At 48.3% G+C, this 15,756-nt stretch overlaps 1 protein-coding gene across 1 annotated transcript in view; it reads left to right on the top strand.

Moving 5' to 3' along the window:
- The window catches only part of LOC140395669 (cytoplasmic phosphatidylinositol transfer protein 1-like), a 471,494-nt gene that overhangs the window by 405,912 nt on the left and 49,826 nt on the right, over positions 1–15,756 (top strand). The window contains exon 5 of the mRNA XM_072483728.1: positions 7,871–7,942. Within this exon, the coding sequence (XP_072339829.1) occupies positions 7,871–7,942 (72 nt within the window). The remainder of the gene's footprint in view (positions 1–7,870; positions 7,943–15,756) is intronic.

Below are 15,756 nucleotides of genomic sequence, written 5' to 3'. Positions count from 1 at the left end.
GGGACATGCTCCGCAGTGACCAGGACGCGCTCTGGAGTGCCTCAGCGATGCCCATCTGAAACTGGGACATGCTGCGCAGTGACCGGGACACGCTCTGGAGGGCCTCAGCGATGCCCATCTGAGACTGGGACATGCTCCGCAGTGACCGGGACATGCTCTGGAGTGCCTCAGCGATGCCCATCTGAGACTGGGACATGCTGCGCAGTGACCGGGACACACTCTGGAGGGCCTCAGCGATGCCCATCTGAGACTGGGACATGCTGCGCAGTGACCAGGACATGTTCTGGAGGACCTCAGCGATGCCCATTTGAGACTGGGACATGCTCCACAGTGACCAGGACATGCTCTGGAGTGCCTCAGCGATGCCCATCTGAGACTGGGACATGCTCCACAGTGACCGGGACATGCTCTGGAGTGCCTCAGCGATGCCCATCTGAGACTGGGACATGCTGCGCAGTGACCAGGACATGTTCTGGAGGACCTCAGCGATGCCCATTTGAGACTGGGACATGCTCCACAGTGACCAGGACATGCTCTGGAGGGCCTCAGCAATGCCCACCTGAGACTGGGACATGCTCCGCAGTGACCGGGACATGCTCTGGAGGGCCTCAGCGATGCCCATCTGAGACTGGGGCATGCTGCGCAGTGACCAGGACATGTTCTGGAGGGCCTCAGCGATGCCCATCTGAGACTGGGACATGCTGCGCAGCATCTCATCAAGGTTCACCTGGTACTGGGTCACGTCCCCCAGCGACTGGGACATGCTATCAAGGTGCTCCGCCATGGCCGTCACTGACTGCGCCACACCTTGGACACCTCCATTCATGCTGCCGATGTCCTGCACCAGGCTCTCCGCTGTGGTCACCATCCTAGCAATCCTGGCCTCGGTGCCATGCACTGCAGCGCCATCTCCTGCACCCTTAGCCTCTGGGATTCCTCTTGTCCACTATGGACCTGCTGGAGTGTCGCTGACATTGCCCTCTAAATATCACAGCCACTTCCTAGCGTCTGCATCAGCTCCGGGCAAACCTGACCCAGAGGCTCAGCATCTGACTGGGTCCTGGGATCCGGCAAACCTTCGACTGCTGTCTTGCCTGGGCGTTCCTGCCTCCACCTGATGTGCATCAGCAACTGTGTGGTGCTCACCAGATTCTCCTGCGGGTCACAGAGGAGGCATCGTGAGCTGCACATGTCGTATTTTGCTAACATGGGAGAGCAGCACTTAAACCGCTCCTGCCCAACCAACCTCATACAGGATTGGGAGGGGGAGATGGGACATGTGGGGGTTGGGGAGTTTGGGGGGGTGACGAGTATGGTGGGCGGGGGGGGGGGGAATGGAGAGCATGGGGGGAATGGGGAGTTTGGGGTGGGGGGAAATGGGAAGTATGGGGGCAGCGCGTGGGCCGAGACATGGAACGGTGCCAGGTGCATGGTGTGGTGGGGGTCATGGGCCCAGTGCCAACCCACCCATGTGGCCCGGTCGAGGTCGCTGACCTTCTTACAGCATTGCGTGCCTGTCCTCCTGGTGATGCTCCCCGAGCTGATGGCCGCTGCCACTTCCTCCCAGGCGGCACTGGCTACCCTGAAGCTAACCCTTGGGGGAACAGGACATCCTGTCTGACCTCTGCCGCGTCCAACAGTCTGGCCAGGTCGGCATTCCTGAATCGTGGGGCTGGTCCCCTCAGTCGCATGGCTGCAAGCTGTGTGGGGTTGGCTGAGCAGGAGCGGTTTAAGTGCTTATTCCACATTCTGATCCTATTTAATGTTTCCCTGTGTTTTGATTGCCTTCCAATTTTGCTTACTACTTTTCTATTTCTTGTTACCGGTTCGGTTTCGCTCCAATCTGAATCCTTCCCAGCTTCTCATCCCCCTGCCAATCTAGTTTAAACCCTCCCCAATAGCACCAGCAAATCTCCCTGTGAGGATAGAGTCATAGAGGTCCACAGCACAGAGAAGGCCTTTGGCCCATCACATCTGGGCTGGTTAAAAACAGCCACCTATGTATTCTAATCCCATTTTCCAACACTTGGCCCATAGCCTTGTAGGCCTTGGCATCGCAAGTGCACATCTGAACACTTCTTAAATATTATGAGGGTTAGGCAGCGAGTTCCAGATTCCCACCACCCTCTGGGTAAAAAGATTTTTCCTCACATCCCCTCTGAACCTCCTGCCCCTTACCTTAAATCTATGCCCCCATGTAATTGATCCCTCCACCAAGGGAAAAGTTTCTTCCTGTCTACTCTATCTATACCCCTCATAATTTTATACATCTCAATCATTTTTCCAGCGAAATTAACAAATTTTTCCAGGGATACATTTCTCCTGGAAAAATGTATTAATTTTGCTTCCAATGTTCACCCCTCTATCACCTTCATGTGATCCATCTACGACACTTCCCTTCTCTTCCTTGACCTTTCTGTTTCAATTTCTGGGCATAGACTGTCCACTAATATCCATTACAAACCTCAGCCATGGAATGGACATCCCCCACCATGATTCCGCCACCAAAAACATCTTCCCCTCATTCCACATGTCAGCATTTTGCAGGGACCGTTCCCTCTGGGATACCCTGGTCCACCACTCCATCACCTCCAACACCTCACACTCTTCCCACCGCACTGTCCCATACAATCACAGAAGGTGTAAGACCTGCCCCTTCACCTCCCCCCTGCTCACCATCTCATAAACACTTTTTTCAGGTGAGGCAGCGCGTCATGGGCACCTCCTTCAATCTGGTCTATCGCATTTGCTGCTCCCAATGCGATCTCCTTTACATCAGAGAGACTAAACGCAGACTGGGCAACCGCTTTGCAGAACACCTCCGGTCCGCCCGTATGCAGGGCCCAGACCTTCCTGTCGCTTGCCGTTTCAACTCACCGTCTTGCTCGCATATCCACATGGCCTGTTGTAATGTTCAAGTGAAGCAAACTGGAGGAACAGCATCTCATCTTCCGATTAGGCACAGCCTTCCGGACTTAACATTGAGTTCAACAACTTCAGACTGTGAACTCTCTCTTCCACCTTCACCCAAATTTTATTTTGTATCAATTCTTTTAATTTCTTCTATTTTTCCTTCACCATTGTCCCCCCTCCTCTCACTTCACTTGGGCCAACTGTTCCTAGTTGCCCTTTGACACAGTGCTCACCTTTGTTCCGCCATTCACATTCTAATCTCTTCATGTGCCAGTATCAGCACTCTTCTTAGTCTCAATCAGCCTTATTTACATTCCTTTTGTCTCCTGTCCTCGACATCTTTGTCAATCTCCACCTATCGCTGTCCCATCCAGACCCCCCCACTCCAACCCCCCCACTACAGTATAAATTTGACCCCATTTCCAGTTCTCTCTAGCTTTGACAAAGAGTCATCCAGACTCAAAACGTTAGCTCCCTTTTCTCTCCACTGGTGCTATTCGCAACTTACTTTCCTACCTTCAATTTCTTCTTATATCCAACGAAAATGCAGCGGATACGAGTGCTTGGTCAGGCCACGTGACCTTTCCCTTAATCTACCTCCCTCTGTCCTCTTTTGTGAGAAATCATGCACCTCCCCAGTGTTATTCACTTGGGAAAATTGTCAACCTTTTCAAAATGAAGAATCCTAAATTCCTCTACTCTGGTGAGAATCAATATTTTAAGGAAGTCACGCAAAACTATCCTTTTATTTTGTGTCAGCATTTCCAGCCCAGAGCCTGTGCATGACTGATTTTATGATGGCAAGTCATGATGGCACTTGCCACATAACATTATAGTTAATTAAAGTATTGCAGTCTCCCTCACTCTGGAGCCAACCATTAATCAGAATATCTTTTCAGATCTGTTGCAGAGTCTTAATACTTCCCATAAGATTTTGAATATGTTGAAAACTTTTTTTTGCATACTAATTAGATGCTGACAGGTGACATAATATTTCTCAGTAATCATTTAAACTGTGGATTGGCCACGCTAAATTTCCCCTTAGTGTCCAAAGGTTGGGTGGGGTTGCGAGGATATGGCCAGGGAGTGGGCCTAGGTTGGTGCTCTTTCGCAGAGTCGGTGCAAACTCGATGGGCTGAATGGCCTCCTTCTGCACTGTAGGAATTCTATGACTCTAGATTTATCATTTTTAATACACTTCTTATATTACAATATTTATTATGATGTTAACAATGTCATTTAAATTCCAGCCGTGCTGAATTTAAACGCATTTACCACACCTACTTGTTTCTTTTCTGACAATTTTGTTTTGCGGATTGGCAGCCTGAATCGGCACCACTGATGTCGCAGATGAATTTATTTGATGTCATGGTTCCTGAGGAAGTAACAGCTGGAGTGGGGAACATTTGACATTTATTTCACATGGAGCAATAGATTTGACAGCATTTGTAAGGCTTGATTTGAATGGGAAGTTATATTTAGCTCACCCTGACAGAGAAGACACAGAACTATTTTTTAAGCTGTGGTTCGTTCAGTCAAAGGTTTCCTTTGATTGTGAGAGAACCAAAAGTGTACATCTTTCGAAACAATTGAAGATCATTTTTATTTTTAATATATTGAAGGTGTGCTGAAACACAACATTCTTTCTGACAAAATATTCCATCTTGAGAAGATCAGCAAGTGTTTCCTTAATTTTGAAAAAACGGGCGGCACATTGCATTGGATTTTGTTTATTGTCACGTGTACCGAGTACAGTGAAAACTATTTTCACTTTCTATGGTACACAATGTAACTACATAACACCGGCATCGAGTGAAGCATACAGGGTCTAGTGTTAATGAGGTTAGTCCATAAGAGGGTCGTTTAGGAATCTGGTAACAGCGGGGAAGAAGCTGTTTTTGAATCTGTTCGCGCGTGTTCTCAGACGTTTGTATCTCCTGCCCAATTGAAGAAGTTGGAAGAGTGAGTAAGCCGGGTGGGAGGGGTCTTTGATTATGCTGCCCGCTTTCCCCAGGCAGCGGGAGGTGTAGATGGAGTCAATGGATGGGAGGCAGGTTTGTGTGATGGACTGGGCTGTGTTCACGACTCTCTGAAGTTCCTTGCGGTCTTGGGCCGAGCAGTTGCCATACCAGGCGGTGATGCAGCCAGATAGCATGCTTTCTATGGTGCAGCTGTAAGTGGTGCAGTGGTTAGCACTGGGACTACAGCGCTGAGGGCCTGGGTTCGAATCCCGGCCCTGGGGTCACTGCCCGTGTGGAGTTTGCACATTCTCCCCGTGTCTGCGTGGGTTTTACCCCCACAACCCAAAGATGTGCAGATTAGGTGGATTGGCCATGCTAAATTGCCCCTTAATTGGAAAAAAATAATTGGGTACCCTAAATTTAAAAAAAAGATTTCAAAAACATTTTTGTTCCCTAGTCCTTATTTTCTTTTTCCAGCAGTTACATAAGAGAAGGAAATGTTGGAAGGGAAATGTCCAGCTTAAACCTTCTACTCCGCTGGCTAATGTCTGGGCATGACTATACTATAATTGTATTATTTTGTGCTGGTTAACTTTGTTCTTTCATATAACGGTTCACTTATTTTTCTATTTTAGCTGTTTCTTTAGTTTACGTATTAAAACGTCCTGCATAATTTTACAATGAGGGCCAATCAGATAAGACTTGAAGAGGAGATTTCCATCTATTTGCATGTTTTAAATCCAGCAAAATGTGCATATATCCATATGTGCACACATTTTATTTCTTGTTCATGATTTTTAATTGGGTTTTGGTGTGAACATTTACAATTGTAACCATAATATTTCCAATTCTGTTTTCCAACTTCATTTAAGAAGTTCGATACCATTCACAAAATGTAGCCCACTTGATTTCCACCCCCTCCACCACGGGCACACAGTGGCTACAGTGCACCTCTGCAAGGCTTTTATGACAGTACTTTCCAAATCCCTGACTTCCTCCATCTAGAAGAACATGGACACAGAAGCACGACAAGACCACTATTTGGAAGTTCCCCTCCAAGTCAAACACTATCCTGACTTGGAATTATGTCACCGTTCCTTCACAGTCACTGGGTCAAAATCCTGGAACTCCTAAAAGCACCATGAGTACCTACACCAAATGGACTGTGGCGGTTCAAGAAGGTGGTTCACCACCACCTTCTCAAGGGAAATTAGGGATGCAAAGTAAATGGTGGCCATGCTAGTAATGTCATGAACACATCGCATGAATGAAAAATAAATAATTACCGATTGTAGCCACTAGGTGGCTCTGTGGAGCACGTGTCTCAAGACTTATCCAACTCTCACCATTTTGTATATAGAAAACTTTTACATTAACTGGCATTTTTTGTTAAATTTAGAGTACCCAATTATTTTTTTCTAATTAAGGGACAATTTAGCATGGGCAATCCACCTCACCAGCAAATCTTTGGGTTGTGGGGGTGAAACCCACGCAGACACAGGGAGAATATGCAACCTCCACACGGACAGTGACCCAGGACCGGGATCGAACCCAGGTCCTCAGCGCCGTAGTCACAGTACTAACCACTGCGCCACCGTGCTGCCCACATTAACTGGCTTTGGACAAAACTGTAGAACCCGAACAGGAGAAACAACAGGAACACCCGGTAGGGTAGAAATTAACAACAGATTTATTACGGTGTACACAAAACTACGGAAGACTATAACTCCTCTCCCCAAAGGTGCATCCTCCCTGACCCGCACCTAGGTCAGGGTTTTCATAATATGGAGATGCCGGCGTTGGACTAGGGTTGGCACAGTAAGAAGTCTTACAACACCAGGTTAAAGTCTAACAGGTTTATTTGGAATCACTAACTTCCGGAGCATTGCTCCTTTATCAGGTGAGTCAGGGTTTTTATACTATGTGGCTCTCCCTTGTTAAGGGTAAACCCTGCTCGCAATTACCGGGGGCGATCATACACAGCCGTTTAAGGGGAAAAAATGAAGGGAGCACATTGCTTGCCCCCCCAAGGGGGTTATAACAAAAAGCATGGAAAATGTATTGGTGTACCAAAATTATATTCATTCTGATTTTGAACTACAGAGAATAGTCCAAGGGGGAGTCACTGAGGAATCTTGTAGCTGTGGGGAAGAAGCTGTTCCTATGTCTGGATGTGCGGGTCTTTAGACTTCTGTACCTTCTGTCTGATGGAAGGGTCTGGAAGAAGGCAAAGCCTGGGAGGGGTCTCTGATAATGCTGTCTGCCTTCCTGAGGCAGCGAGAGGTGTATATACAATCAATGTGGGGGTGGCAAGCTTGTGTGATGCGTTTGGCTGAGTTCACCACACTCTGCAGTTTCTTGCGATCTTGGACCGAGCAGTTGCCATACCAAGCTGTGATGCAGCCGGATAGAATGCTCTCTATGGTTCATCTGTAGAAGTTTGTGAGAGTCGATACAGACATGCCAAATTTCTTTAGCTTCCATAGGAAGTAGAGACGTTGTTGGGCTTTCTTGACTGTTGCATCAATGTGAGTGGACCAGGACAGACTGTTGATGATGGTGATCCCCAGGAACCTAAAGCTGTCGACCATCTCCACTTTGGAGCCATTGATGCAGACGGGAGTGTGTGTCTTGCTACGCTTCCTGAAGTCGATGATCAGTTCCTTGGTCTTTCCAACATTTAGAGAGAGGTTGTTTTCGGTGCACCATGCAACCAAGTGATTTATCTTGGAAATAATGAATCTCTAAGCATAAACAGTAAAGTTGTATTTCCATGGATTTGTCCTGACATCCGCAGTAACTTCAGCAGAATATAAATGGAAATCTTGGAGAAATGTCTTAAGCCAATGATTCTCTGGTAATCCTAAGGGTAATTATGATTTTAAGTTATTTTTAGGGAATTTCTGCCAACTTCCATTTTATGTTTCTACATATAACATTGTTTTGTCATGAAGTTAAACACAAAGGTTATTAATTCATTTAATTTTGTTTTTCAGTGCTCCTTTTTACCTAAGTTCTTCATTCATATAGAAACAAAATATGAAGATAACAATGGATCAAATGGCAATGTAAGTATCTAATGTTTTGCAGTAATTTGAAAGAGCAGATATAGGAGCAGGGGGAGACCCTTTGGCGTCTCAAGCCTGCTCTGCCATTCAATAAGTGGGCCATTCAATAAAATCATGGCTGATCTGCTTGTGGCAGCCCTCCCACAAGTCCTGAAAGATGTGCTGCTGGGTGAATTGGACATTCTGAATTCTCCCTCTGTGTACCCGAACAGGCGCCGGAATGTGGCGACCAGGGGATTTTCACAGTAACTTCATTGCAGTGTTAATGTAAGCCTACTTGTGACAATAATAAAATTATTATTATTATTAGAACCCTTGACTCCCTTCTAGATCAAAAATTTGTCTCACTCAGCCTTGAATTTACTAAATGAATCAACCTCCAATGCCGTTTAAAGTAGAAAATTCCAAAGATTCACGACCCTCCAAGGGAAAAAATTCATCCTCGTCGTCTTAAATGGGCGACCACGGATTCTAAAACTGTGCTCCCTGGTCCTAGATTTCCCTATGAAGGGAAACATTTCAAGCAATTCAAGTTTATTATTATTGTTTGGCTTCCACGACTTTGATATTTTCCTCAGTGTGGAGGACACTCTCTAGAGGACAGTGCATGGGTGCAGTGAGAATACCGAATTAGTGGGGGAAAAAACAAAAATCCGCAAATTATTTAATTATTGTAATTTAGACCATAAAGATTATTCTCTCATGAGTAAACATACCCAGTCATCTTAATCAATTGTAGATAAATTTAGTACCTGTCTACAGTTCTTCCCCTGTCTGTGTGGAGTTTGCATATTCTCCCCGTGTCCGCTTGGGTTTCCTTCGGGTGCTCCGGTTTCCTTCCACAGTCCAAAGATATGCATGGGTGGCACAGTGGTTAGTTTTAAAAAAAAAAAATTTTTTAGAGTACCCAATTATTTTTTTTTCCAATTAAGGTGCAATTTAGTATAACCTGCACAATTTTGGCTTGTGGGATGTAACCCACGCAGACAAGGGAAGAATGTGCAAACTCCACAAAGACAGTGACCCAGGGCCGGGATCGAACCCAGGTCCTCAGCACCTAGGCAGCAGTGCTAACCACTTCACCACCATGCCGCCTGCACAGTGGTTAGTTCTGCTGCCTCACGCCGCCAGAGACCTGAATTCGCCTTGAGTGACTGTCTCGGTGGAGTTTGCACGTTCTCCCCGTGTCTGCATGGGTTTCCTCCCACAGTCCAAAGATCTGCAGGTAGGTGGAATGGCCATGCTAAATTGCCCCTTACTGTTCAAAGTTGTGCAGGTTAGGTGGAATGGCCATACTAAGTTGCCCCTCAGTGTCCAAAGATGTGCAGGTTAGGTTGTGGGGTTATGCGGAAGGGCAGGATGTTTGGAGGAGTGGTGTTATGACCACCTGGGCTAATGCAGTGTCAACTCCAGCCCCACTTTACCCAGAGTTGCAACGCAATTGAAATTAATAAATGTTTCTGAGAAAAACATCCAAAGTCTTCGGCCCTTAGCTGCCCAATAACTACAGTCACTAAGTTTGTAAATTTAAACACAATTAAGTTTATTAATAACAATAACTATAATTACATATGCAGCAAATACAACAGGTTAACTATTATCCAATTCCTAACCCCTCTACTTAAACTCACCCCAACCTCTACACACATACACACAAGACAGACAATCACAGAGGGGAGGAGTGTAAAATAATAAATAAAGTAGACTTTGGGTGGCGGCTATGAAGAAGTAAGTCGCACATTTGGTGGCTCCCACTCGGGTCGGACTTTTGAACCTTTTCCCCCGATTTTCTACCGGACTTGATTTGAAAAATCGATGATGGAGGCAATTGTGCACTGGATTCCCACATCGATGCATGGAGAGGAGGACTAGAAGTACTTGCAAAGGCAGAAACAGAAGCTGCTTGGGCTGAAGCTGCACCGGGAGGAAGCATGGCGGAGGACCGGACCTCTGGCTTGCCAACCCAGCGGTCAACGGAGCAGCTGATGCAAGCTATCCAGGAGGGCTCCACCAAGCAGAAGCAGGACAGCTTGCACCCGATTAAAGAGGCAATTGCGCGGCTGGAGCTTAGATTGGGTGCCCAAGATCGGGCGATCCAAAAAGTAGAGAAGGTGCTGGCTGACCAGGAGGAACATCAAACTGCGGTGGAGATGGAGGTGGGGATGCTGAGAGACCAGCAGAAAAGGCTCCTGGAGAAGGTGGAGGACCTAGAGAACACTCCGCCGGCAGAACTTGAGAATCGTTGGGCTCCCGGAGGGGTTCGAAGGAGCGGACGCTGGGACATACATAGCGGGCATGTTCGAGAAGCTGCTGGGGGATGGGGCATTCCCCCGACCCTTGGAGGTCGACAGGGCTCACAGAGGGCTCGCAAGGAAGCCGCGAATGGGAGACCCCCTAAGGGCAATGGTGGTGAGATTCCACAGGTATTTGGATAAGGAGCGTATTTTACAGTGGGCCAAGCAGACACGGAGCTGTAAATGGGACAACAGTGTCCTGCGGATCTATCAGGACCTGAGTGCGGAGGTGGCCAGGAGAAGAGCAGGGTTTAACCAGATCAGGTCGAGTCTTTTTAAGAAAAAGGTGAAGTTCGGGCTGATGTATCCGGCCCGTCTCTGGGTCACATACGAGGAGCAACATTTTTATTTTGAGTCGCCTGAGGAAGCGCTGGGCTTCGCGAAAAGGAAAGGACTGTTGTCGGACTGAGAACTTTGAACTTTGCTGCAACGTTTATGTTTAAAAAGTTTCTCGTTTTTCGTTTTGCGGACATTATTTGTAATGCCTTCTGTATTGATTTCGGGCCAGTTGCAGAGCTGAGTGAGTTAAAGTTTGCATTTGCACTGTTGGGGGTGGAGGTGTGTTTGTCTAGATGCTGGATCTTTTGCTTGATCTTTTCTTTGTTTAGCTGGGGAGGTTTTCTTTGTCGAGCAATTGTGTTGGGATTGTTTTTCATTTTAATATGTATATATGAGCGGGGTGGACGGTGGGGAGGGAACAGTAGGTGGGAGAATGTCTGGCGCCAGGGGCGAGGGCCACCAAGCTAGCTGGGCGGGCTAGCTTACGGAAACGTAGTGGGGGGTGAGCAGATGTTAGGCTTATCAAAGGGGTGGATTTACATTGTGCTGTTACTAGGGGGGGAATGTTCTGCTGATGAGGGAGGGACTTTTACTGAGGGACAGAGAGGAGGTCAGGGGCGGAGGCTGCCTGGGGGCGGGCTGGTGGAGGCGTGGGGCGCGGGCTGGAGACTGGCCCAAGAGAGGGGATGGCTGATCGGCGAGGGGGGTGGGGGGGAACGATGAGCCCCACAACTAGACTGATCACCTGGAATGTAAGAGGGCTAAATGAGCCGGTCAAGAGGGCACGTGTGTTCACGCATTTGAGAGGACTGAAGGCGGACATGATAATGCTGCAGGAGGCGCACCTTAGAGTAGTTGACGAGATTAGATTAAGGAAAGGTTGGGTTGGACAGGTTTATCACTCGGGACTGGACTCGAAGACTAGAGGGGTCGCGATCCTGATCAACAAGCGAGTGGTGTTTGAGGCGGGTAGAATAGTTTTGGATGTGGGAGGTCGATACATTATGGTCAGTGGGAAACTGGAGGGGGTGCAGGTGGTATTAGTAAACGTGTACGCGCCAAATTGGGACAATGTGGAGTTTATAAAGAGGATGCTGGGGAAGATACCGGACCTGGACTCGCACAGGTTGGTCACGGGAGGGGACTTCAATACAGTTATTGACCCTGGTTTAGACCAGTCAAGCTCAAAAAAGGGCAGGGTGCCAACAATGGCTAAGGAACTAAAAGGGTTCCTGGAGCAGATGGGGGGGGGGGTGGACCCATGGAGATTTGGGAAGCTGAGAGTGAAGGAGTTCTCCTTCTACTCACACGTGCATAAAGTGTACTCCCGGATTGATTTCTTTATTCTGGACAGGCCTCTACTGATGGGGTGGTGGACATAGTGTACTCGGCGATCACAATCTCAGACCATGCCCTGAACTGGGTTACCTACAGGTCAGTAAAGACAGTAACCAGCACCCGCACTGGAGGTTAGACGTGGGGCTTTTAGCGGACGAGGTGGTGTGTGGGCAGTTGAGGAAATGTATTCAGAACTACCTGGAGGTCAATGACACGGGGGAAATTTTGGCAGCGGTGGTCTGGGAGGCATTGAAGGCGGTGGTTAGACGGGAGCTGATCGCGATACGGGCCCACAGGGAGACAGGGCAGAGACGGGCCGACTGGTAAAGGAGATACTACAGGTCGACAGGAGGTATGCGGAGACCCCAGAAGCAGGGCTTATAAGGGAACGGCGGAGGCTACAGGCGGAGTTCGGCTTGTTAAACACAGGAAGGGCGGTAGAGCTGCTGAGAAAGGCAAGGGGGGCGATTTATGAGCATGGAGAGAAGGCCAGCAGAATGCTTGCACAGCAGCTGAGAAAGAGGGAGACAGCCAGGGAGATAGGGAAAGTAAAGGATGGAGACGGGAACTTGGCGGGAGACTCAGCAGGAGTGAATAAGGCGTTTAAGGAGTTTTATAGTAGGCTGTACAGCTCGGAACCCCCACCTGGGCCGGAGGGGATGAGGCACTTCCTAGGGGGGCTGAATTTCCCGAAAGTGGACGGGGAGCTGGTAGAAGGACTGAGGGCCCCGATCGGGATCGAAGAGATAGCTGAGGGGCTGAAGGCCATGCAGTCGGGTAAAGCCCTGGAGCCAGTGGAGTTCTATGAAAAGTTCTCTGGGATATTGGGGCCGCTGTTGATGAGGACATTCAGTGAGGCAAGGGAGAGAGGGGTGCTTCCCCTGATGATGTCACAGGCCACGATTTCGCTGATCCTGAAGCGGGACAAGGAACCGGAGCTGTGTGGGTCCTATAGGCCGATATCCCTATTGAATGTGACGCCAAACTGCTGGTCAAAATTTTGTCCTCTAGGATTGAAGACTGTGTTCCAGACGTGATTGGGGAGGACCAGACGGGGTTTGTTAAGGGAAAGCAGTTGGTGTCCAATGTAAGAAGGTTGCTAAATGCGATCATGATGCCCCCAGAAGGTAGGGAGGTGGAGGTAGTGGTCGCAATGGACGCAGAGAAGGCCTTTGATCGAGTCGAATGGGAATATCTGTGGGAAGTACTGGGGACGGTTCGGATTTGGGCAGGGCTTTATTGACTGGGTTCGGTTACTGTATCAGGCTCCTGTGGCGAGCGTATGGATGAATAGGACAACATCAGACTATTTTAGGCTGCATCGGGGGACGAGACAGGGATTCCCCCTCTCCCCACTGTTGTTCGTGTTAGCCATAGAGCCGTTGGCAATTGCATTGAGAGCCTCAAGGGGCTGATCTGGGGGAGGAGTGGAACACAGAGTCTTGCTTTACGCAGACGATCTGCTCCTGTATGTATTTGACCCAGCAGAGGGGATGGAAGAAATCATGAGGATTCTGGGGGAGTTTGGCCGGTTTTCGGGGTACAAACTATATCTGGGGAAAACTGAGATGTTCGCGATCCAGGCAAGGGGACAGGAGAGGCGACTGGGGGAACTGCGGTTTAGAGTGGTAGGGGGAAGCTTTCGGTATCTAGGCATCCAAGTGGTGCGGGAATGGGAACGGTTGCACAAACTAAACCTGGCCTGATGAGTAGACCAAATGAAGGACGATTTCCGAAGGTGGGACGCGCTCCCGTTGTCACTAGCTGGGAGGGTTCAGACGGTGAAGATGACGGTCCTCCCGAGATTCCTGTTTGTGTTTCAGTGTCTCCCCATCTTTATTCCGCGGTCCTTTTTTAAACGGGTTAACAAAGTGATCACTGGCTTTGTATGGGCGGCGAGTAAAGAGGGGGATGCTTGAGCAGAGTCGGGGAGAGGGCGGGCTGGCGCTGCCAAACTTCAGTAACTACTATTGGGCGGTGAATATAGCCATGATTAGGAAAGGGTGGTGGAGGGAGGGTCGGCATGGGAGTGTATGGAGGCGGCTTCATGTAAGGGCACCAGCTTGGGGGCGTTGATAATGGTGCCTCTGCCGTTCCCGCCGTTTATAGAGGGGAGCTTTCCTAGCTTGAGGGAGCTGGAGGAGAAATATGGATTGGCGAGGGGAAATGTATTTAGGTACCTGCAGGTGCCAGGACTTCCTCCGTAGGCAGGTCTCAACCTTCCCGCTCCTACCATCAAGGGGGATACAGGATAGGGTAGTTTCCAGAGTGTGGGTGGGAGAAGGGAAGGTCTCTGACATCTATAAGGAACTCATGGGGTCAGAGGATATGCAGACTAGGAGCTGAAGCGCAAGTGAGAAGAGGAGTTAAGACGAGAGATAGAGGATGGTCTCTGGGCGGACGCCCAGAGCTGAGTAGAGTCAACGCGTCCACAAGATATGCCAGTCTCAGCCTGATACAATTCAAGGTCGTTCATCAGGCTCACATGACAGTGGCCCGGATGAGCAGGTTCTTTGGGGTAGAAGATAGGTGTGCAAGGTGTGCGGGAGGGCCAGCGAACCATGTCCACATCAGGGGATTCTGGCAGGGGTTTGCAGATGTCATGTCCATGGTGTTAAAAACAAGGATGGCACCGAGTCCAGAGGTGGCAATTTTCGGGGTGTCAGAAGATCCGGGTATCCAGGAGGAGAAAGAGGCAGACGTTCTGGCCTTTGCTTCCCTGGTAGCCCGGAGACGGATATTATTAGTTTGGAGGGACTCAAAGCCCCCGAAGTCGGAGACCTGGCTTACTGACATGGCTAGCTTTCTCTGTTTGGAGAAAATCAAGTTCGCCTTGATAGGGTCACTGTTAGGGTTCGCCCAGAGGTGGCAACCGTTCATCGACTTCTTCGGGGAAAATTAATCGTCAGCAGAAGGGGGAGGGTTAGTTTAGCTTAGAGTAGGGGGTTAATAAAGGTGGGACCTGTAAGGGAGGAAGTAGGCTTTTGCACTGTTTATAGATTCATGTACATTGTTTATTTTGTTGCTGTTGTAAAACCAAAAATACCTCAATAAAATGTTTATTAAAAAAAAATAATAATAAAGTAAGAAGATAAGAGTCTTTGTTTCAGATGGTTGTTTCTAGCATGCTTTCCTTCAATTTAGGCTTTCAGTTTGAGATTTCTGTTTCCAGTCTGTAATGGCTTTCATTGTAGATTCATTCAGACCTCTGCAGTTTCAGACATACAGCAGCTTTTCTGGAGAAAACACAAGGATAGAGAGAGCAGGACCTTTTCTCTGAACGTCCAGGATTCAAGAATGCCTTTCCCCTTGCTGTCTGAAAATCATCCCACTCAGGCAGGACCCAACACTGCCTGTTACCAGGCAGAACACAGCCTTTGACCAATACATTGGCCACCAACCAACCAATCGAACCGAGTCCCACCGATCTCTCGGGCGCTGAAAAGTCTGAGTACTGCTGTCCGAAGGCTAGCACAGTGTTCTGTTTTGTAACTTTTGTACTCCTCACTTCCCCTGCTCGACTTAAAGATATATGCTTATTAAGCATTCGTGGATCAAAATGATAACAGCAAAAATAAAGAAATGAGAAATAAGAGAATGAACAAGAAGAGTCCTTACAGTGGACCTAGGTAGAGTGCTCTTTCAGAGGGTTGGTGCAGACCCATGGGCTGAATGGCCTCCTCCTGCACTGTCAGGATTCTATGATTCTTTCCAAGCCCCAAGTCTTCATATGTTTAGTTGTTACGATAAGGAATGAACTAGATGAAGGGTTGGTGGAAGTCACTGAAAAAGTAACTTCCAACAGGGAATTGGATTCAAACTTGAAGAGGAAAGATTTGCAAGGCTATGACATTGTTTCTACAAACAATGCCATTTTTTAGTGTAATAATGTACAAGGGTTTG

This window comes from Scyliorhinus torazame, chromosome 18 (genome assembly GCF_047496885.1).
Source record: "Scyliorhinus torazame isolate Kashiwa2021f chromosome 18, sScyTor2.1, whole genome shotgun sequence".
NCBI classification, from domain to species: domain Eukaryota; kingdom Metazoa; phylum Chordata; class Chondrichthyes; order Carcharhiniformes; family Scyliorhinidae; genus Scyliorhinus; species Scyliorhinus torazame.
This window is presented reverse-complemented; position numbering and strand designations above follow the sequence as displayed.